This window comes from Electrophorus electricus, chromosome 7 (genome assembly GCF_041902795.1).
Source record: "Electrophorus electricus isolate QZ-2024a chromosome 7, ASM4190279v1, whole genome shotgun sequence".
NCBI classification, from domain to species: Eukaryota; Metazoa; Chordata; class Actinopteri; order Gymnotiformes; family Gymnotidae; genus Electrophorus; species Electrophorus electricus.
The window spans coordinates 4,325,323-4,350,100 of record NC_137503.1 but is presented as its reverse complement, the minus strand read 5'-3'; the positions used below and the strand labels follow the sequence as shown (position 1 = coordinate 4,350,100).

The 24,778-nt window shown below is 43.9% G+C and overlaps 1 protein-coding gene across 12 annotated transcripts in view; it reads right to left on the bottom strand.

The window, feature by feature from the left end:
- Positions 1-24,778, bottom strand: part of dlg1a (discs large MAGUK scaffold protein 1a) — an 85,916-nt gene that overhangs the window by 3,119 nt on the left and 58,019 nt on the right. For 5 of the 12 annotated variants that reach the window (XM_035524219.2, XM_027013543.3, XM_081717798.1 and 2 more), the window contains 18 exons: positions 24,459-24,509; positions 23,389-23,513; positions 22,975-23,144; positions 22,753-22,889; positions 22,456-22,600; positions 20,521-20,647; positions 17,883-18,039; positions 17,508-17,610; positions 10,901-11,015; positions 8,278-8,454; positions 6,063-6,129; positions 4,643-4,739; positions 2,490-2,531; positions 1,598-1,648; positions 1,398-1,499; positions 1,078-1,250; positions 809-918; positions 486-577 (listed from right to left, as the gene is read on the bottom strand). In XM_035524219.2, the coding sequence (XP_035380112.1) occupies positions 486-577; positions 809-918; positions 1,078-1,250; positions 1,398-1,499; positions 1,598-1,648; positions 2,490-2,531; positions 4,643-4,739; positions 6,063-6,129; positions 8,278-8,454; positions 10,901-11,015; positions 17,508-17,610; positions 17,883-18,039; positions 20,521-20,647; positions 22,456-22,600; positions 22,753-22,889; positions 22,975-23,144; positions 23,389-23,513; positions 24,459-24,509 (2,041 nt within the window). Of the gene's footprint in view, positions 1-485; positions 578-808; positions 919-1,077; positions 1,251-1,397; positions 1,500-1,597; positions 1,649-2,489; positions 2,532-4,191; positions 4,217-4,642; positions 4,740-6,062; positions 6,130-8,277; positions 8,455-10,900; positions 11,016-17,507; positions 17,611-17,882; positions 18,040-20,520; positions 20,648-22,455; positions 22,601-22,752; positions 22,890-22,974; positions 23,145-23,388; positions 23,514-24,458; positions 24,510-24,778 lie in introns of all 12 variants that reach the window. The other 7 variants (XM_035524220.2, XM_027013545.3, XM_081717799.1 and 4 more) reach the window with 2 other exon arrangements.

Here is a 24,778-nt window from a genome sequence, read left to right as displayed (position 1 = left end):
AGAATTTCGTCCTTAGAGGGTCTCTGACCACTTAATTTGGTGCACATCAGAGTTCAAAGGGCAATGTTCTCACTCGCTCTATCAAACAAGACCAACAGAGCAATCACACCAGTGGTTATTTTAATCAAACCAAAGCTGTCAGGTCAGAACACACCCTTAGTACAGGAGTTGTGCACCAACTCTTTCCTGAGTTTTTTTTTTTTTTCTTGCAACCAGTTTCGTCAGAAATTTGAAGCAGGCAGGAACTTGAAGACCTTACCTTAGAGTAACATTACAACGTACAACGATGAAATCCCTAGTATTTTAAAATACAATTCTTATATAAAATAAGTATTTCAAATTATTTCATATCCAGTAAAACTCATGGAACTGAATTTCTTTTCATAATTTGAAAGACTCAGGTAATCAAAACTGTCCTGTCAAGGAAATCACCATCATCTGTGTTCTTGTCTGAACCTCAGTTTATTCTAGCTCTTTGCACTCACAGGTGAAGTGCTCTGTAAACTCCTGTTCCAGCTTCATGGCTCTATCAAAGGTCTTCTTGGCCTGCTCCTCTGACAGTCGCTTATTCATCTCTCTGGTAAGGAACAGTGGAAACATCGTGAAGAGGTATTCTTTTCAGCAACGCATGTTCAGTTCATGTCTGTTCATATTAAAATCTCAGTAATATATTACTATTAATTATATAGATTGAGATACATTCAGAAATAAAACACCATGGTTACTCAATTTACTGTAAATGAACTACTATTAAAAATAGTGAGAGAAGACGGCAGTGAACACATTTATAATAAGAATGTTGACTCACAAAATATTTTCCATGGATTTTGGTTTGACAAATACGGCAATAGGATAGAGTTGTGCCAGCTGGAGCCGTTTGATGGCGTTGCCAGACACATCCAGGATACAATGCTTGCCCTGAGCATGAGTGGGAAAATTGGCAAAAGGAGGAAAAAAAATGCATCATGCACGTTCTATAGGTCAAAGGAGAGATTTCTGGAAAAGTGACAGCCCTGCAATTGGAACCATGTCTCATTGCCATCTGTGCCACAACAAAAAGGGGGTTGAGAGCTGCACCTTTTCTGCAACCTCTCGAACTGACTGCACACTTGTCCCATAGAGATGGTTGTTGTACTGGCCCGCCTCTATGAACTTGTGGTCCTGGATGTCTTTCTCCATTTGATCCCGAGAGATGACAAAATGGTAATCTCTGCCGTCTACCTCATAGTCTCGCTTTGGTCTAGTTGTGTCTGAGAGAGATGGGATTTGGGTTAAGATGAAAAGTTTAATCACTTTTTAATATAAAGCATTACAATTAAAATCTGAGCTCTAACGTTGGAATGTGTTATTAGAGAAATCAATGAGGACCCAGTAACCCCAGTTCTGTGAGCACTCACGGGGGACGCACGACCCGAACTTATCCGGAAACTCTGATATCAGGTCATCATTGATCCTGTCCTTCATCGGCCCAAGAATGATCACAGGGCGGGTATAACTCACTGGAGAGGTAATAGCAGACAAATTGGGGCTCCCCAACATAAAATCCAGCCCAGGTACCAGAACGTTTGTTCAAACATGCCATGCAAGAATGGCTTACCTTCCTGCTGAGTGACAGACTCATAGGAGAGAATGTACTCTTCCTGGCCACCTGACAGAGCAGAGAGGACAGAACCATTCAGTACACAGCCAGGTCTTTGGTTTCTACATAGTTAAGATGATTTTGATTCAACTAGCGCACTTCAAAGGAGATGTAACTGAACCGGCAGTCTGCTTATCGCAATGTGTTTGCTCAAATCACTTGTGGACTGTCTACCAAATGTTGACAAAGCAAAAGCATTTGTAGATAAAAACAATGTAAAAATGTGTCTTTTGCATTCTAACAATTCAACTAGCCTCCAAAGAAACTCAGAAAATGCTTTAAAAATATTAACTAACAAAGATATCCTCCTTTACATTATGCATATTTGTCCAAGTGCCATGTTGTGCTAATTGTTCAAGAAGTGCTTGTAAGCTGAACATTTTGAACATGGTCTGAGCATTTTGATATGGGTGTCATGCTATAATTAAGAACCTTTAAAGTGAATTTAAGAAAATATTCAAAAACAGAGAAAATGCCCTTAGACTTCAGAGTGTTTAAATGATCACTCTACTGATTAGGTAATCCTTTAGAGAACTCATAAAACCAGCTATAAAGAGCAAACAACATGGCAAACTGAACCAAGTCATTGATAGCAGACACTATACCCATTTTCATCCTGTGAAACCTCTGCTGTGCCTCACAATAAAACTTTGCTAAAGTCAATAACCAATGGAACTAGCATCAAAGTCTCACTGTGTGTGTGTGTGTGTGTGTGTGTGTGTGTCCAGAGGGTTTTCTCAAGGGAGACGGTGGGAGCAAAACAGAATAAATGAACCCAAAGCTGATAGTGACAGCACCCACAAAAACACAGACAATAAAGAGGAGAGGAAATGAAAGCAGATACACTTACGGTAGCTACTTTCACTATCACTGGCATTAGAGGTTACATGCTCTGAAATCAAAAAGGGGGAACATAAGCACCACCAACAAAAAACGCTGCACAGGCACCACAGAAGACACAGGGCAGGTATGTCATAAAACACAACACAGTATCTCGGTCACCAGCAGATGGCAGTGTTGAAACCTATGGGACATGTGAAACACTGGAAAACCTCGCTTGCATTTTACACTTGAGATATTTTGATGTGAATGGTCACATCACTCAAATTGAGTGAGCAGACTGAAAGCTAGGTGGATTTTGAAAGGGTGACGCATGGTTTTTTTCTCCAGAAGTGCACTTGCAAAGCATCTCTCATCCAGATATAAGAAATGTTTAGCATTACACCTGACAACAAGCACATTTCAAGTCCTTTAGAGGGTCTTAACAGAGCCACAAAGCACAGAGAGGCACTGCTCCAGCACAGAGAGACAGTTCAGTTTGGCTACAAACACAACACAGCACATTCATAATACAAAATGCATAATAACGCATGTTTTACTGAACAACAGATTAAATTGTCATTTCATGTCATGGAGATATTTTGTGAGTATTGATTTTGTTTTATCTAGTCCTGCTTAATTTGTGACAAACATATCAATAGTAAGACTTTCTCTGACATTCTTGCCCTGTTAAGGACTGATGGAGATGTGGGCAGCCTCACTGTCCTTAAACCTGCTTTGGTTCCGTCATTTCTTCCCTGTTCTGCAGGTCATAAGCTGTCAAAGAGCAAATGAACTTAAAAGCAGCAGAACCATAGACATGAAATATAGGTAAGATGGCCAAACCATAGATATCAGTCTCATATCAACACTTCCGGATGTGAGGCAAAACCAAAAGGCTGTATTCTGAAGCCTCAGCATTGCCACGTAAGCTCCTGTTCTCAGTGCTGACTTCCAAGCCCAAGCCATGCCACTCACTGTGTCGTGGCATGTGGTGCCATGGCAGAGAGCCAGTGCCAAGCCAGCATACTGCTGGGCCATGGGACTAATGGATCAGTTCTGCTCTCTAACTACTTACACAGACTGTGTAAATAACCAGAGGCCAGGTATACTGTAAGTTAGACTATGTCATAGGCATTTTATGTAATATTGAGCTTTTGATTCTAACTACTAAAATGATGTGTGGTTTGTACTGGCATTCAGATGAGCAAAAAAAAAAGGAAAAAAAAAAAAAAAAAAAGTTGGGCCAACTTTGGTACATTTTGTTCTGCTGCCTAACACAATGTGTTGAAACAGCAGGCACCTTTAAAGGTCCTCCATGTGATAAATTGTAATTTTGTAAAACAACAGAAAAGAAAAACACATCTAAATGCGTTAACACTACTGCTGAACCACAGAACTTAATAAATTTAATAAGGTCCACGTCGTAGTCCTCATATCTTTTGTTCAGCCTGATCACTGTACGTTAGTGGTTAACTGACAGTCATGTCATTAGTCACACAGTTTATATGAATCGCTAGTAAACCCCATATCCAGTATTGACCCAGCCACTGTAGAAAGGAAGAAAGGTATTTGTCCATCTCAGGGAATGCTAGATAAGCCTTCTTTTCTCCCAGAAAACCGTACTTATTAAACGTCTAAATGAGAAAAGGGGTGATAAAGGAAGAGGGAAATCTAGGTAGAGGGCATGATGGTAGGGCCTTCTAGGAACGCAGGAGCCTTGGAGAACTTACTCAAGCCTTTGTCTTCACTCAGGTCCTGTAGAGCAGTCGCCAGAGAGCACACAAACAGGAGAAAACCACAAAAACAATGGTTATCGTACTGGAATAATGCATGTGGCCTCACTGACCGGCAACGCACCCACCCATAATGCAACAGACCATTAATGTGAAGAGCTTTTTTTCCCCGATGGACAAAAATTCGGGTCATTTCCCCAAAACCAACTGTATTATTCCTCCATAATAAACACCATTAACCTGGGTCGGGCTATAAAGGCTTCTAAAATCATGGCAGCAGTTATGCAGGCTTAGTGGTCTTGCACATGCTTGAGGGTCATTGCATTGTGAGGGGGTTTTGTTCAGTGGTTTCAGGCGAGTAAGTGAGGCCGCCCTGTCCAGCACTGTCCAGCGTTTGTTCCATTCACCGAGTCCGCCCAGTTTGGCCAGGGTCCACTTGCATACTTACGGTCCACATCGCTTGTTTCCTGCTCGCTCTGATCCTTGTTCTTGTAGAAAGGGAATTTTCGTGAAAAGAGGTGCTTTTTACGCTCGTCACTGAGCGACTGCGGAGGGAGAGGGTGAGGGAGGGATGGAGAACACAGGGGATATGGAAAGGAGGTGTCTAATACGGATGTGAACAAATGAACCCAACTGAACCCACACACACACACACACACACACACACACACACACACACACACACACACACACACACACACGACTCTGCTGCCATTGGTAACATGCTTAAAAACAGAGGCATTCAACGTAATATCAGATTAGTAGTTGAATTACTAAATCAGTAGAATCCAATAAACCAGTGTCATGCACTTGTGTGGCAACAGTGTCGATGAAAGTTTTAAGACAAATAACAGACATGTTCATTAAGTAAATAATAAATTAGTGATAGATGGGTTGATTAAAAGATTTCAAACCAAAATCACAAGAGATGAAAGCAGATAAAATAGAATAGAAATCTAAGCAGATGTGCAGCAGTTAGAAAGCTGGTTAATATACACAAGATGGGTAAACAGGGGAAAGTGCGCATCCAAGAAGAGAGCGGTTTGGCATCGATGGCAAGCGGATTTATTTTGGTTTGTTGTGTTCTCTCTTCTAAGTAGTTCATGCCCTTTTCCTTCATGCTGTATTAGGACATACAGTTGAAAAAGAGCCTGGACTACATGTTAAATCAGTGCAGCAATGTTGCAGATAAGGAACACTACAGCCTTGAAAGACACTGTTAACCAGCCTCTCAAAATCTTCTATGTCAGCAGAAGGGATTAGTAGAATATAGTAAATTCTATAATTCTATATGCTATTAATTCACATGAATGTCCATAAACCAGTACATCAAAATCACCAGCTTCAGATTCTTACAGAATGCATACCAGCAGTCGACCGCATTAAGACTCTTAGTGAATACATCCTTGCTCTCTATCGCAATAAGACTCTTGGTGAATGCATCCTCGCTCTATACTGCATTAAGACTCTTAGTGAAATGTATCCTCGCTCTCTACTGCCTGTACTTTCTCTGTGGCTCAAAGTTGAAAATCACCCGTCAACTCTCTGGTGTGAAAACAGCTTTAGTGTTTGAATATATTAACATGAAAAAGAGGAGCTGCATGCGGTCCCAAACTTTCAGGTGTGAATGTGATGCTAACACACTAAATATATTATCATCAATGGTTCAGCACATGACCTACTGACAGTTTATTTTCTAATCTATTAACAGCCCAAATATACACGATCTGTTTTGGGCAAAGAGTCATTCTATTATGACTCTGAGGGAAGACCCCATTATAATGCCACATATACAATTTGCTCTACGCACTATTTAGGTAACTTTTTCTGACTGTAACAGCAAATGTAACCATAGAGCACACACTTACCCCTTTGTCTCTGGATTTGGAGTTGAATTTCACTGTCTTTAATCTGGCCCGCTCTTTTCGCTCCACCCTGATGGACAAGGAAGGACAAAGAGGTGACAGGTGCCATTAAAAACCACGGCGCTCCGTTTACGCCTTTGGTGGCGAGCCGAAGGCTCACGTTACTGCGCTGGAGAACGACCGCCCAGGTGAAGGGGCTTGGGCCCAGAAAGAGGCTGGCATGGACTAACTGTAGCATGGACAAACAAAGGCAGGTGTAATAAAAAGTATTTACGAAGAAAGCTGCACTTTACAAGGGGCAGAACCCACCGTACCCCATTTTAGATGTTATCTCAAAAGCATTGTTCTTTATTGCTTTTAAATTCATGACATTTAGCTGATGTTTTAACCCAAAGCCACTTACAATTATTAAACACAACTGAGGGTTAAGGGTCCTGCTCAGGGGCCCAACAGGGGCAAATTGGCAGTGGCGGGGCTTACACTGGAAACTTCCCGATTACCTTAAATCAACATACTTTTTTTTATTAAACACTGACTGCTCATATATATTACATTAGCATACTCAAATGCCCTTCAAATGGAAGTAGAACACAACAGAATGAAGAAATGGCTCTGCTAAAGTACTAAGTTTATATCCTAAAATATCACACACACACAATTAAAGATTCATCTAACACAAAATAATTACATATCCAGTAACATGAAACCTTGACTGGTTTTACTTTATAGAGGGTCTCCACATGCATACAGACAGCACTCTTTTCACGGGCTTCTCTGCGGTGTGATGAGTGTGATGAGACCTCGAACAGGGTGAGAGAGAACGGTGAGAAGTCAATTATCACCTCTCAATCTGCACAGTCTCGAGGGAAACAGCACAGTGTGGAGAGAGAAAACTCAAGTTTTGCCTGATCAAACACCGGAGAAAAATGCTTTAATTAGACTGTGTTTTACTGGCTAAGCTCCATTTCCCTTTGCTTAAGTATAGACAGTGCCAAGACTCGAATGAAGCATTCCTGAGGTGAGGGGACAAAAACTCTCTCCTCAGAAAAAAAACATGCATATTATAGTAGAATTAACACGAGAACACTGAACAAGACTGCAGAGATAATTAGAAATACAGAAAAAGGCACCGCAGTGGAGGATGACATGGGTGGTGTGAGGAACATTTTAAATATTAAAAAGCAGGGAGAGCTTATGATGTGATGATGTCTAGGGACTCCCTGGCAAACCTCTTTCTAATAAAAGAGGGACTGTAAATGCAGCTTTTGGCAGTAAATCTATCCATGGATCACTGCACAATACATACTGAACACGAGCTCCTGCTTCACTGCCTAAGTCTGTATTGTCTATGGCTTGCAGTTCCAATACATGAGTGTGTACATGTATCTGATGTGTGTGCTAACCTTTGCCTTGAGTGATTTACAGTAAAGTTATATGGCACAGAAGACTCCTATTGCCTTCCCTGGCATAGAGAACTGGCGGCTAAATGCACAACATAAACGTATCAGATATTTAATACCAGACTGGGAACATAATCTCTGTTCGATAAAAAGAGATTTTTGCTGGAGGGGGAAAAAGGAACATGCCACAGAGTAAGCAATTCTGTTCCTCATTAAATATTTAACAAGGAGTACATTAGACTTTAGACTGCTAGCCTTCCAGGCCAGGATTTGTGGAGACTTCGCTTAAAACAGAGCAGCTGGAAGTGTTAGACGCGTCTTTAAGCAGCTTTTGTGCTGGCTGATAGCAAAGCACTTCTGCTCGCTCACTCACCACACAGTAGGAGCTAAAGGCATCAAACTGTTCTGGTTACACCTTTCCCCTCCAAAAAGCTGACGCAGGCCGAGTCCCACCTCACAGTGAGGTAAGCGAGACAGTGGACCGCTACAGATGAGGAGAAGGCTTGTAAAGCCATCGAGGCATGTAGTTATACATGTACAACTATGATTTTAGGAACAAATCGGTAATTATCACTGACGTGCCATTATATGTGAAACCCACACGGTTTACTGCCCTTGGTTCTACAATACCAGTGTGATGAGCCAATTTGTCAACCAAAATGATTCCCATACAGCCTGCAAGTCTAATGGCACAGAAGCTGCTCTGAATTCCAAAGGCAGCCTTGAGTTCTCCCTCATTACTGACACACCCATACACCGCCTGGTGTTCATGCAAACGACTGTGTAACAGCAGTGACGTGTGTGTGGCGCCACGGTACCTCCTCTTGCTGGGAATGACGCCGACCTCCTCCACCCTGCCGTCTGTGGTCACCTGCCGGGCCTGCCACCACTCGTCGTCAGAAGCGTTGAGGACGTGCAGGATGTCGCCGAAGCTAAAGTTCAGACCTTGGCTGGGCAGGCCAGAGTCCTTCGTTCTGTCGTAGTCAAACAGGGCTCTGGAACACAGGGGCCCGTCATGACCAACCCATGCATGTATCGAAAGCCAGAGACAGTGGTCGGTCTGAGCACAGTCCATCTGAGCCAGTTTGTCTGCGTCATGGGTTCTAAAACACTAGCAGGTCTGCACACTTCATTCCTAACACAAGTATGCTACTGATTAACAGCCATATACTGTAGGTCTAACAGGATTATTTCACAGCGGTATCCTAACAAACTATACAACTACAGCAACAAAACATATGAAAATATAACAAGATAATTACACCCTCTTTACCTTTCAAGTTTTTTTGATGTCACAAAATCGGTGTTCCTAAGTCTAAACTGCAGAGGTTTCCTGGGATGCAAAGTAGACCGCTTCGATACATGTGTGCACATGTCTGAGAGCTCATGCATGTACATGCATATGAATTTCAATGGGGGAAGAGGAGCTGAAATAACTAACCTCCCAAACTGCTTGTGATTGGCTCATTCCTGCTCTTTCCTCAATAAGAAAGTGTTATACTCAGCCCATGAACTTAAAAATAAGGAGAGTGGGACCAAGCAGAACACTTCACTTGATTTTGAGAGATGATGGCCTGGAATTCTACATATATTTCAAGTTTATTTGGCATGTCAGAGACAGTTGTACACTGAATGTCATGTAACTAATAAAGGTAAACCACAAAAAGCTGTAGAGTTTGCATGGAGCTCTCAACAGTGCAGCCATCCTGCAGTGCATCACAACTCTGCTAACCCCATCTTTAACCCCTCAAATATGGTGGCTAGCCCCATCTTTAACCCCTTCAATTATTATTTAGTAATCAATCTAAGTATGAATAAGTACTAAGTACTTGAATAAGTACTATTTACTATGAATTAATCAGTAACCCACCCAAACCATATTAACACTCATCAATACCTGTACATTGTGAAGCTCCCAGGAACAACCACACCTTGCAGTTAGCAACACGACAGCTCATAATAAGTCATACTACTTAATTTTTTCCTGAAGGAATCTGTCAATATCCGTGTACCACGATGAACAAGCAGGTTATTTAAAGAGCTTCATATTTTCCTTCCATGGTCAAATATAGTTTTGGAAGACCTCACACTGGAGTCCTCCATTTAAGGCCTGCTGAAAGGAGTCATGGTTTGGCATCACAGAAAGCACTTATCTGTGTGGAGGAAGACCAGTGCCCTACATACCGGCATCCGTGTAAATCGGAGTACTAGAAACCAAGTGTATAGAGAAAAAGCTGATAAAACCAATCTCTCTGTAATATTCGCTAGCTATAGATGTAATCCTACAACAAAAAGGGGAAAAAAAAAGATAAAAGTACCCGGGGAGAGCTGGTGTGCTCTAGCTTGTAGGCAGGGTATTTTGGGATGAGTTACCAGTGCATTGGCACTGAACATTACACATCCTCACTGAAAGAAAAGAAAAACCAGGCAACAAACGTGAACCGCTCTTCAGTTCTGAACACAAAGATGTAACACAGTCGGACCAGAATCAATCCTTGCTGTTTTTTTTACAGTAGGACCAATGACAGATACTTCAATTATTTTTGAATAATTGATTTTTCAAAAGATTTTATTATTTGTTCTCCAAACAAGATTAAAACCTTCAATGCAAAAACTTCAAACCCACCAGCACAAGATGTCCCCTCCACACTGAGGTCAGCCCAGTGGGTTACACATGCCCCACACATCACCAGACCTGTTAAAAGCCCTAACTTCAAAGACCAGACATAGACCATTAGAACACCTCCACACACACGCACAGAGTGGGAAGAGAGAGAGAGAAAAATCCTCCTCCCCTTTGTCCCCTCAATGCAGAGCCCCAAGATATGACTCATGCCACCTGGAACCCTGAGAACACAGCTGCTAGTAAGAAATGTGATCAATATACTAGGGTATACACCAGCCTAAAAGCTGTAGGAATAATCACACACAGAGGTGCAGGGAAGCTTGCTCAGGTGTTCACAAACACAAAGCCTTTTATCCTGCCTCCTCAGAGACCTGTACGTACACAAGCCTTCCCTTGACACCATGCAGATGAAGCTGGAATGTTGTATGTAGTCACAGGACGGTAGAGCTGGGCTACAGCTAGTGCTGCACCCGTCCAGCAGGGCCAGGTGCCACAGCACTAACTGGTCTTAATCAGCATCTGCTCTGAGAACATCAGCAGAGATTTATGATGGTCTGCAACAATAATGTTAATGTCAGGGCAATGGGTCGTCCTTTGTCCAGTCATCACACTAAAACACTAAACCTCTCACCAGTCACATTCTCAATATTGAGAGAGAAGAAAATGAACTCTAGAAAATACAACAAATCAGTGAAGGTTCCCTAGCCAATCTCAAACTTGCTAAAAACTGAAAACTACTGTAGTGCAAGTGAAGGAATAGCACACTATGGGCAGGAGGCACTCTGTAATTAACAGAGAACAGAGGGAGGTCTCACCTGACATAGAGAGTCCTCTTCTGGCTCGTACGCAGCGAGCCGGAGCCCGAACTGAGACTGCCGCTCATCATCTGCTCCCGGAGATCATGGATTTTGGCTTCAAAGCGACTGTAATCTGCATAAAGGAAATAACCGGTGTGATACCAGTGTCCTGCTGAGATGAGATCAATAACTTAAACACACAGAACAGAGCTCAGCCACATGGAGCATAGTGTAAGGGACTGGGGGTAGCAGAGATGATTCAGATCTCCGTTGAACCTTGAGTGTCCACTTTACACTGAGTTGACCGACACAGACACAGACACAGACACACACACACACAGTTGTCTGATAATAAAAACAGATATATATATACTGACATGTTTCAGGAGTCATTTATAAGATTGGGGATTGTCTAGTGCATTTAGCTCTTCCAAGATTACCAACCAGTCCACATCAAAAAAAACCAAAAAACAACTGTCTTACTGGGCAGCAATAGTGAGAACGATTTCAATGAATTATTCAACTTTTATTTTTTTCCTACTGTTCTTTCCCACAGTTGGACCTGCACTCAGCTTGCTATAGTTGCAATATACAGAATACTAAAAGTATTTGCTGTATTCGCTCTGGAGCTACTTTACAGGAGAACTGCTCTACGGTGAGTTCACAGAGTGCACCCACAAACTGCCTTAGAAAGCTGGAAAACAACTCCTCAAAATAAAGCAGACATACCAGTGATGCAGTGCTACTTGCTTCAACATTGCTCCATCATCCTACCAAACTAATACATGAAAATACCACCCAGGCAACTCAGTGTACACAGCTCAAATACAATACAGAACACATCAGAAAGCAAAACGAAAGCAGGACCCTTCAGGTTACCCTCCACAGCCCCTCATCCAGTAAACCGCATTAAAACCAGCTAATCACTCATACTTACACGGTCCCTCGTACACAGAGCTCAGCTGGCCAACTGGAGAAGATGAAAGGGGGGAGATCACTTGTGGAAGCTGCTCCCTGCCTTTGTGCTGCTTCTTGCCCATGTGCAAGGGAAACGTTCTGTGGTGCTGAAGGACAGCTCCTTGCTCACACTCCCAGCTCAGCTGAGCTGAGCTCTGGGTTGGCGCGAGGGTGTGTTTATGCATGTGAGAGTGCGAGCGAGCGAGCGCGAGAGAGAGAGAGAGAGAGAGAGAGAGAGCCTAACCACTCCTGTGTAAAGCCCCTCTCCACGAATCTCCAACACAGCACCACAACAGATGCTAATGAACGACACATACACATTAGGTGGGTTGGGGATGAGCACTATGTGCATTCATGTATACATGTGTGTATGCGCACGCCTGTGCGCATTTGTGTATACATTTGTGTGTGTGTGTGTGTGTGTGTGTGTATGCGCACGCGTTGCCTGCTTGTGTGTGCAAGCACTCATCCAAGTCTCTTTGTTTAAATGGGTCCTTGTGACATAACGGCTCAGATACTAAAAAAGCAGCACTGAAATATTTAATACTGTTACCAAGAGCAGCATAACAGTATCATATGTAGCATATACAACCTAATAAGAAACTATGCCACTCATGGACGTATAGTAAAATCAGATGGCAATTGAAGATGTATAGCCTGCAGAAGCAGACAGACTAAATTCACAATCACAGGTGGCTGGACATGTTTATAATCCGCCTCATCAATTTGGTAAGAGGATTCAGGGAGCTCAAAGAGGATTCAGGGAGCCCCCCCCACACACACACCTAAATATCAGGCAAGTGACTCAGCCTCTTAAAACACGAAGCAAACTTTCAAAAGTCGTCATCTTCGGTGTGTCTGCGAGTAAGGCCCTTTTCATGCATCGCGAGGCAGAAGCAGGTCTGTGGTAATAAACAGCTCTGCAGAATCATCTCCAGGCAGGAGCGAGTCCACCGTGTGCGTAAGCGTGGAGGGCAGCATGCAGCAGAAGGCAAACGAGCCTCTCGTAGCCAACATCAGCCCGTGCTGAAAGGGAGGCTGCAGGCTGCCCAGGGATTACACTCCCGGTCCAAGTGCATTAGGGAAATGAAAGCTTAAGATTACACCGAAGCATCAGTACCTTCCTACCATCCACAAATGAAAGGTGTAATATGACAGCATTTTACCAATCTGCTACTAAATATTATAGCTCACAGAGGCAAATGCCATACAGAGTACACTAGAGACACGGAGGCTTTCCAGAGATCTGGATACGGCTTGAAACAAAGACCTGTCGGAGTTCAGTTTTACACAAAAAGGTTCAGCGTCGGCAGTATGGATTTGGAAACAATGTAAACTTCAACATGAAAAGTTTGGATGGATAATTAATGCTTGCCATGCTCGCTACACACACATTTATGGTATTTGGGACAAAAAAAAAAAAAAAAAAGTCCAGAGTAAGTGCCGACATAATTGGACTCTTCCCCTCATGTCCCTGAGCTGGGCTGAAGCACAGGAGGAGGGAGAGGCAAAGAGCAGAACTACATAAACAAACATGACAATCACCCGCTGAAAGCACAGCAGAGCTGCAGTCCCCAGGCAAAAGAACAGACAGCTAAAGATTTAGAGATTACAGCCAAGCACCCTTACAAACACCCCACAAGAGCCATAGAGATGACGAGAAAACATCCATCCTTCCTAATGAAATGATCAGGCTGCACTGCAATCAATTTACCAATCAATAAGCGTCATGTGTTTCTTATCGTTTGGTACTTATGTACATATAAAATGAACTGCTGCTGCAGTAATATTTAGTTTCATATGAAACCTACAGTTTCATAATTAAAATATTGGGAATTAAGAAAGAGGGAGCAGTAGGAGAAACATTGCTCAAGGGCAGAACCTCACAGTCAAACCACAGTACAAGACAAATCCAAAAATGAAAAAGGAAACCCCCAGCCCCAGAAGGAGCTGCAATGATGGTACATGACTGTGCATCATTAAACACTGGATTAACAGTGGATGGCACCGGAGCTGGTTTGGAAGCCGTGGTCAAAAATGCAAGCCAGCTCTTTGGGCAGGAGAGCTTGGCTCCTCTCTCTGGTGGATCTACACACAGCAGTGCTGACCAAGTCTGACGCGCACACACACACACACACACACACACAACAGGACAGTAGGCAGCCTCCTCCCAGCATGCTCAGCAGCCCTACAATGTGTGAGGTCTCACACACACACACACACACACACACACATACATACATATATATATATATATATATATATAAACACATAAGACAAATTACCATCAAATCAAGTAAAATCTGAGAACACAGAATTGATGGAAAAAGAACTGGTAGCCCACAGCTACCAGAAGGTGTCCCTAATACTGATAACTCTGCATGCACTGGGGAGATAACTGCAGCAGAAATAAGACGCCTGGAATTCTTTCAATCTCTCCTTTTTAAAAACACCACCAACTGCTTCATTTGCCCAGTCTTTCGTCAGCTTTGTTTTTGCAGCTCACATTAACTTCACGGCCACGAAAGGATGTGCACCGCGACGTCAAACTCAGGCAGTCATGTTCTTAGGAAGACATGCCTTTCTGAAGGAGAGCGCAGTGAGTGCCTACGTGGGTAATCTCCTTCAACACCTCACGGCAGTCACCATGCCAAAGTAATGCTATGCTAAAGCACTCTTACTCCGTGCACAATAATCTGACTAATGCTTTACTCATTCCCTTACAGTATCAGAAAGGAATTTACGCTCGATGTGACTATGATCGCATCTCCCCCATATATTGGAGCACATCCTGATCACAGGTTTTCACATAGGCTACCTGACAGGCATACCACCAGGAGAAATCTTCCCCAAATCCTAATGCCTCATGCTAACAGAGCTCGACTCTCAGGAAGTAAAAAAAGACCAAGAAAACGCACAACTAGCTGCTCTTTTACAACAGAGGCATTTCAATCAAAATATCTGTGTATAAACATAGAGAATCCCAAATCCCTTGTTCAAATCCCATCCTGCGAGAATTGGCAGCAGTTAAAATGCTCATTGCAGTCTGGGCTTAGGTGAGTATGGCTTTACTAACAGTAAAGTGCTATGGGCCTCTGGAGAGAAGCAGGCCCCTCCCCCACAGCCTATCACATCAAGCGGACGTTGGTGTGATGTCAGAGATCCATGATGTCATTAGGCATCAATTATCAAAGCACAGGGCGGGGGGGGTGGGGGGGGGGGGGGGCATGAACCCTTCTCTACAAAATACAACACAATACTCTGCGGTTTTGTGATTATGGTCCAAGTAAAAAAAAATAAAAATAATAAAATAAGCATTTTGAAAGCATTTTTTATCTTCACAATATTTCCTTCTCCTCTCTCTTTGATGTTGAACCATTTCAGCAGCGAGTTCTGGATTCCTTCCTGGCAGCTAATCTCTTAGGCACTGGGGAAGGGCTGAGCTGCATGTGCGCTCTTTGCTGCTCCATTAGCCAGGAGTCCAGGCACCTAGGCGCCCATGTGTCTAGGGTTCCACGCGCATAGGGGTCCATGAAACCAGATGTCCAGGCATGCAGGGATCCTGGATCAAGGGATCCAGGTGTCCAGCAAGGCTGATGTAGGCAGAGAGAGTGCTGTACTCCCACAGGACGCAGACGTGGACTACCCCACACATGCCAATCAGGCAGACATGAATGACCAACCTGCAGAGGGCCGGTGATTGCCCTTGAGAACACCCAAGTCTCTTTGAAAGAGTCCACAGATGTCACAAAAGTGGAGGGTGAAGAAGAAGTCACACTAGTGCTCTGTACACAGGATGCAATTGTTGCAAAGGAAACAACTATTTTCTGTGAACTTGAAGTGCTTTCAACGAAGTGGATGCAAGCAACATCTCAGCCAGCCACAGAAAGAGAAGTCAAGCAAATTCATCAGTTATAAACCGGGTTTTTTCAATTCAGGAGGAAACAACAGATCTCAGTAGCAGTAACAAATATGCCAATGCAAACCATCTTGGCTGCAAGCGTGTGTGGGGCAATTTAAGATGCACTGTGCACCATAAGCTGAAAATGAGGGGAAACATGCAATTATGACTGCACTGCAGAGCCTGAAGACGGAACACTGTACAAGAAGACAATCAATGTAGACACCAGACAAAATGAAAACAAGGCTACACCATGAAAAACACTGAAAAAAGTGTAATTAAGTTCATTCATCACAAAGCAGAACAACACAGCAGAGTAGAGGCGCAGCGAATATAAAAGATAAGTCAAGAGAAAATGAGGACATGCACATAAAAGGCACAAAAGGCTCTCTCCCTCAGTGATCAGCTTCCAACTTGTGCCCCACACCGCCCAACTGCTGATAAAAGCAGCAGTGATCCCACAGTCCTCCAGGAATCGGCTGAAGTCCTCCGGGAGTCCAAACCTGGCTGAAGAACAGAGTCATTGGAGAGGTCTGTCCCTGGCCCAACCTTGCAGGGGCTCCGGGCAGTTTGAGGTGGCCTGTGCTGACTGGCAGACGGAGAGCACCAGGAGACGCGTGACAGGCTCAGGAAGCCAGGCTCAGGAGCCATGCTAAGACAGCAGCTTTCAGCCTGCCTTGTCCAACTTGCACACAGCCACCCCCAAAACAAACAAACACACGCAAGTGCACATGCGCGAATGCACACGCCTGTTGGAGGTGTGAAAGAACAAACTCGCCCCCAACGTGCACACACACATCCACACACAGAAACACACACAAACACACACACACCAACCAGAACTGGAGGTGTGAAAGAACCATGTGCTCAGACCTGGTTGGGGACTTTAATTAGATTCATACTGACCATATCCCGCCAAAGTCTCTGCGGGAGCATGGTGGCCCGTGACACACTCAAACACTGCGGCCAGGCTGGACCCCACACGTTTTATTACAGCCGAGCTTCAGCACTACCTAGGGATCTGGAGCAGCACCAATCCAAGTCACGACCGCAAGGCCACACAGTTTGCAGATACCTGGGCCCCACTGACCACAGTTCAACCACTGGCCTCCCAGCATGCCATTCTACACGTGTACTACAAATCATGAGTACCTAGAAGCAGTTCATCTTCTAAGCACTGGGGAGTTTCGTTAACTACTTGGCCAGATAATTCTAGGTGCTGCTCATCATACAGTACTGCCTAAACAGAAGCGTGACCAAGGGCCAACCTCTCCTACCCTAACTTTCCAAGATCACAAGTGATCAGGCATGAAACACTTATCCACTGTGTTCAGCAATGAACAAACCCTTTCCTAATATTTGGATAACAGCAAATCAAATCTGCATTTCCGGTGCAAAGCTTGATGACTGTATAGATGCAAGTTTAGAAAGTGCTACTTTGAATTTGATCTTCTATTTAGCCATGAACAATTTGATAAATGTTCATTCCATGTTGGTAAACGTCAGAGATCTTGTAAACAGTGCACACAGAGTTAGACTTCTGTATTAATAATAGAGAGCCTCTTATGGGCAGGTGTACATTCATTACTAAAACAAACTTAGGAAATGCAGCTTTTGGGTGACAGCCAACATGCACATAATGGTGCTGATAATATACTGGCTAAACTGCAAAGAGGAAGAACGAAGCTCCGCACACAGTAAAGTGTCTGAACATGGCTCTGACCAGCTCAGACAGGCACATGCTGGCAATAAACACTGAAGGCTCACCCTCTGGTTTGTACTGAGCCACGATGGTGACTGTTTGGCCTGCGTTCTTCAGTGCCGCTGCTGCTTGCTCATGTGTGGCGCTGCGTAGGTCCACGCCGTTCACCTGCATCACAAGCAGACGCGCTCTCATATGAGTGAGCGCACCACAACACACAGACATTTTTAGCCCGAGCTATTTTCATTAAAACCGATCACGCCACCACAACACACAGAAAAAGATATTTGCAGACGGACTGCAAACCGAGAACGACCCCGAGGTCCACTCCCAGGGAAACAGCACAGCATTTTGTGGGTGTGAGCACATGAGCACACGCCTCCCACTGTTAGAGCTACTCTGGCTGTACTGGGTAGGATAGGCTGGAGAGGCACTCTTACAGAGACGATGCGGTCGCCCTTCCTCAGCTCCCCGCACAGGTCGGCAGGGCCTCCAGCTAGGATGAAGGAGATGAAGATGCCCTCTCCATCCTCACCGCCCACGATGTTGAAGCCCAGGCCTGTGGACCCACGCTGCAGAACCACCCTCCGAGGTTCCCTGCAAAGCAAAAGCCCCAGAACAGACAGGACCCTCAGGGATGGCGGCAGCGGGGAAGATGCTCTGAAAAGGCCTTGGCACTTTGAAAGCAGAGATACTGTAAAGTGCCCTGCAAGCTTTTTGACAGTAAAATGTGCTAAGTAATCAGTATATATTTATAGAGCTCGCAGATTTATTCACCGGTTGCAGTAAAAGGTGTTATTGTGTTTCATTCCTTAAAACTGTATTTGGATACAATACATGGATATGTGTTCAGATGGGGGACATGTCTCCCTCTGGTGGACATCCATCACTTGTATCACCTGAGAATGGACAGACATCCACCTTCTGGCAGCGGTTTTGTGGTTTAATTGTTTCTTTTTTTTAAGACATCAATTTTTTTCCTTTTGCTTTTTTCCCTTTAAATGCATCTAAATAATACATTTGAATGTCACAGACTTTTACGATAGGAAAAACAATTAAAGAAGAGATGAGGGCAAAATACTTTTGCCTCTAGATGGCAGTACACCGACATGATCCTATTTTGTTAACGTTTGTTACATACACAACTGATCTCATCTTAGCAGAAACCCAGTACTAAGATTTTAAGTTCAGGTTATATAACATTTTAAAGATGATCACATTTTCAAAGTTTAAATCACATATGTGTCACATTTTACTTGAGATTCACAAAATATATTAATAGGTCATAACAAATGAGGCCGTTTTCACCCACGCTCGACCCACACACACACACACACACACACACACACACACACACACACACACACACACACACACACAAAGAAAATAAATAGGAACTAAAGGTGAGAGGTTACAATCTATAATAATAGGGTATATGCTAATCTATAGTAATAACTCAGATTTTATCATCTGTCTGCTAAAGAACATGTGCTCTATGCTTGGTGGAGCTTTAACCGCCATGTTTGGCACAGTAAGTTGCAGTGGTCAACAGGCTGAAGGCAAAGAAATGCTGCCTTCTCCTTTACATAATGCAAACATAACCTTTCAATTATTCAGTGCCTGCTTTTCTGTGAGTTTGGTGCAGTATTAGAATCCCACTCACAACAAGAGAATGGCAATTGTAAGAATTATGGTTTGGACAACATCAACCAAGTGCAATAAGCTGTGCATGTGTTTTTTTATATTGTATGTAAAGCCAATATGCAATTGAGGGCACTTGGGTCCATTAGACAAAAGACAGGCTAACAGCAGAGGCAACCGCAACCTGCTTCAGTTCAGCCTTTGACCTCTTGTACTTGATCGGGAATCGTCGACATCCTGCGTTGTGCACTCTTAGGTCAGGTAATCCTGGTCGTCACCCATGTGTTTGCTACCTGCTGGGCGTCTGTATGCAGTAAGCTCTCTAAGCTTCTTCCTGCTGTGCTGACTACTCAACTACACGCATTTCAGATGACCGTGACTGATCTGTTTGTGAAGGGAGCCAGGCACCCAAGAAGCATGTATATCATCTAATTAAAAAATATATATATATTTGAAGTTATATTTATAGCAACAAATTATGATATGGGGGGGGGGGGGGGGGGGGGATTTTGGAAATTCGATAAGCATTCAGGTTTCAACCTTCAGTAACATCTGCGGTTGTCTATTATGATTCCTGATCATCTTCTCTGTGGACCCCGGAAGGGAGTGAGAGGTCCAGGATGTTTGCCTGTCCTTTGATAATCCAGTTAGACCGAAAGGTGCCAAAACATATTTCTGATATGTTATTAAAGACATTTCTGATTAAAACAGCCTCTATATACCACTGGATGTGAAGACATCAATCTGTAACCTTGAGTCTCTCTGAAAGAGTGGCTCACTTACATGCTTGTAATTAAAGCTACCTGCCTCAAAATCACCTTGCCGCTTATCAATTCTTAATGACTATTATTATGTACTACATCATTAGCAGCCATGTCTTTAAAAAGTGCACAACAAATACTATGTGACCACTCCACATAATTTACTCTCTGTCTGAATCAGAAGCCATGAATAAGAAGCCAGTTTCGGCCGGAAAATAAAATGCTAGGTCTAAGAAGCCAAGCCAGTCAGAAGCTACGAATAAGTAGCTAAATTCAGCCTCGTAACAATAACAGGGCATTTCTATCCGTTTTACTGGGGCTACATAGGCAGCTTTGTAAAAAGAGAAGCAGGTAAAGGGAAATAAAGAAAAATAGGGATAAAGAGAGAGTGAGAGAGAAAGAGACAGACAGAGTGTGTGTGTGTGGGGGGGGGGGGGAGAGATGGGGATGGGACACACACACACACACACACCATGCTAATACAGCACTCAACTCACAGCTGAAGGGCAGAGAGAGGAGTTGGTATTATGAGCCATGTCAAGTCGAACTTGGTCATTTCAATGAATCCACAGATAAGGAGCAAGGAGGGCATGCACAAGTTAATGCCGTTAACACCGAGAGGGCCTCGGAACAAAAGGAGAGAAGCTCATCTAATGTGAGGGAAATAAGTGGGCACCTCGTGATCTCCTCGTCTCCCAGCATGCCTTTGGAGATTGTAGCATAGCGGCATGGCGTGGTAGGGGTCACAGACTGGCTCAGATAATTCGGGCTGCTGATATGATTCTCCATGTGCTGGGAATAGGCTGAAAGACAACACAAAGGAACCTATGATCTCTTTAGCTTAGCATGAAATCCACTTACTAACAATATTCATAGAGGTCACCAGTTAGGTTGTCATTATGATATCTTTCAGAGCCACGATACGAACCAGATTCACTGTAGATCACACGCATCAAGAGCACACAGTCTAGTAACACACAGTCTATTCACTCATTTACTCAGATACACATTCTACACATGTGCCCTCTTAAATACAGCACAATTTGCATTAAAATTACATCACACAGATGTTCTGCTGGAATATATTTAGTCTCTCAATATGCTTAAGTGTTCGGATGCTGTAAAACAAAGAACAAATTCTATAGCTGCAAATTCCTCTTTTCCACTATCTGAGCAACAAGTGGATGGTAATAAGACATGTTGTTTAGTGCCACGTGTGTGGAAAAGTAATCTGCTTAAAAGAAAATGTCCTTCAACAAAAGGGTATGCTTTTTTTAATCACCATAAGTTCCTTCAACAAAAACATGCCTTCCTCCTTGCACAGGACTAGGGTGTACACAGAGCACTGGAGAGTCCATTTCATTAAGTCCTAGCAGTAAAAGGGGCCCATCTGTGTGGACACGTGATGTTGACCCTGGGAGTTAGGCTGACAGACGTGAGGGGATGGTATCATGTGACAGGGCTCGCTAAAGGAAACAAAGTCAACTTAAAAAGTGCTTTCTGAGAAAAACTCTTCTCATTCTTGAGAGGAAAGAGGGCCTTCCTCAGTCAGAGCAGTGAATAAGACAGCACAGTGAATAAGGCCATCATTACACTCGAAACCATGCTCTGACGACACAAATAAATCCCAGGTATAGTATTGGTGGATTAACAGTTTAAAGATGGTGGTATCTGGGGGTTGGGCATGTGGCGTTTTTGCAGATTAAATTTGCTTCTACCCTTCAGGGCCTTAAGCCTTAAAGGCAGCTTCTTTTCCTCCCTGTGTGGGCATGTGGTTGTACTCTGGAACGGCAGCGAGGCCCTGCTTCAGCACTACTGAGCACTTTTGGGACAGTGTCAATCAATTCTCGGGCATTCCAGAGCAGTAGGGACATTCCCTGCTGAACAAAGTTCTCCATCCAGCACGTTCAGATTGGATTAGCAACTTGGATGAATCCATGACCTGTGTGTGTGTGTGTGTGTGTGTGTGTGTGTGTGTGTGTGTGGAGGGGGGGGGGGGGGATTAAAGTTCATGGTAATGACATTTAATTTTAGTGCTTTATTTAAAAAAAGGAGAAAAAAAACCCTGCTGGGATTAGTCGTCATCACAATAAGAGGTGGACTCTGGCTCAGAGGAGGGACGGGACCTTTATTATAAATAGAATAAAGCGTATCAAATGCCCTGGACAGCCCAGAACATCATCTGCAAAGATAACATCTTTAAAGGATTGGGGCATTGGTGTCAGAGAGTGTGCGTGAGTGGCGAACTGAACTGAGTGGACTCGAGTATCAGTAGCTTTTGATATTAGTCATGTGTGACTTGTGTGGTGTGAAGCAACTTGCTGCATCACTTCATCACTGTTGTTTCGCTGATAAGGCGGCAGTCTGAGAGTGATCAATCCGGAGAATTCACACCTCTGCTGGCAGCTCAGCCATCTGACGGGGCGAGCGCTTCACTGCAGCTCTGTTTGCTGAAGTGATTTTATGTTTTGGCGCTTTGGTTTTATAGCCAACAGCCCACTGCAATGTGCTGGAAGAACCAACACCCCCCCCACCCCCCCCCCAAAAAACACCGCAATCTGATCTGTACACATAGTCTCAGAAGTAGGAAGGTGCGTGTGAGCGCACTTACAGTTGGTGACATCAGGGGGAGCATAGCTGTCACTCATGAACACACTGGTGGGCTTCGCCACTTTCAGGTAGACTACATCAGTCGTGTTCTTCAAGGCAGCCACTGCGTCTTCGTGAGTTACCTCTTCAAGGCAAGCGGAGTTCACCTGTAGTCAAGACGCATGCATGCGCACGCACACACGCACACGCACGTGCACACACACACACACACACACACACACACACACACACACAGTGGACTGTGAAAATTATAAGACAACGATGCATGAGGACGGTGGGCATCTTATGCCAAACTTACAGCGATAAGCTTATCCCCAATCTGGACCCTTCCGTCTTTGTGGGCAGCACCTCCTTCAATGACTTTGGTGACGTAGATGCTGTTGTCTCCAGGAATGTGCTGGTTGCCTACCCCTCCAGCTATACTGAAACCCAGCCCTGAGGAACAAGTGACCAACATGTGGCTCACATTCTGCCATAGACCTGCCGAGTCTCAGACAATGAAGGCGAAGGGAGGCGTTACCTTTTGGACCTTTGACAAGCTTTATGTCGACGACCTTCTCACCGCTGGTCTTTTTCCGTCTAATGTACAGTCTGACGATGCAGCCGGCTTCTTTCAGCGCCTCCACAGCCTTACTGTGAGTGACGTCTCTCACATTCACGTCGTTCACACGCAGGATGCAGTCATTCACTCTGCACAAAACCAGGTAGGGACACATTGGTTTGGTCACTCCCCACATGGGCTCAAAATAACCTGAAAATGTTATCTGTGGTAAAAGGGGACGATCTTATACCACATGTGTACATTCCAAGTTCAGGCAGAGAACTGGGAGTGGACGGGAAGGGACATGGGTGGGGCAGAAAGCAGGGGTTGGAGAGGATGGAGGGTGGGTGGGGCAGAATGCCTTAAACACACAAAGTCAACACAGTGCTCCACCTGAGCCTGCCATCTTGAGCAGCTGCCCCGCCTGGTATGATCTTGGTGATGAAGATGCTTGGGTCTTCACCAATGTGCGGGTTATCCGTACCACCCGCAATGCTGAAACCCAGGCCTGAGTTTCCCTGAGGGTGTTGAGAGAGAGAGAGAGAGAGAGAGAGAGAGAGAGAGAGAGAGAGAGAAAGTGAAAGAGAAAGCACAGATACAGGAATAAGATCAAAAGGCAAGTGTGCAATATAGAGCACATACAGTGAGGATTTCAGTCATAGATCAATGTTTCAGCTCAAAATGAGCAATGGTAGCTCAGTGGTTGAGGTACTTGGCCTGTAATCTGCAGGTTGCTGGTTCAAGCCCCACCACTGCCAAGTTGCTACTGTTGGGTCCCTGAGCAAAGCCCTTAACTCTCAGTTGCTCTAGTTGTACTCAGTCATAATTGTATGCCGCTTTGGATAAAAGCGTCAGCTAAATGCCATAAATGTAAATATGGTACTGGAGTTTCTACTGTGGCACAAGGTCATCTTGCTTGGCATTTGCAGTGTTCTAGTACATAACTTATCATTTATTGCAATGTAAAGTTCCCAACAATTATAGGTGACTTTATGAACAGGAATTATATAACATGTTGTGCATTTTCCATGGTGTAGCTCAGTTGCTGTCAAGATTTATGAATCTAGGTTACATAGTAAGCGCACAGCTGAACAGCTTCTTGAATGTGCTAGCCCTGCTAAATGCAGCTTCGTTATCTGTTCCCAGAGGAGCTTACAACCTTATCCGTGTGTGAGAAAACTTTATAGGAACTGTACAGGACAAGCAGTCCCGACAGAACTAGTGAGCGCAGGCGTGGAACAAACTGCATTTTGGTTTATTTGGTAGCTGGTTAATAGGCATTTATGAACATGTTTGGCGAAAGTTCTTCTGAGTTTTAGATCTAAATCATTAGACAGGCCATGGCATTTCGCGCATAGTGCACAATTCGGTGCGAGTTAAGGGTTGGCTCCACACAGAGCAAGGCGTGATCGACGCTTAGGAGCAGAGGTGACTGAAGAGGTGAGAACAAACTGTGTACTTACTCGTTCTAGTATAATTTCTTCATATTCATAATCAGCTTCTGTTCCATTCACCTGGAAAACAGATAATATTAAGAGTTTGTGTGGCAATGCCTGACTAACCTTTAGCTCCATAGGACAATGTTCCCTCCTCTGCTGCTTCTATCCAGAAAGGCCATAACAGCTGGCAGAGCTCTACACTAGAAAAAGGGTTATTGTGTTTTATTATTATTATTATTATTATTATTACTACTATTAATATTATTATTTATACAAATAAATTCAAGCGCTATAATGCTGATGGCCACACATATGTGTCATTTATGCAGGAAGTGTTCTGGTGA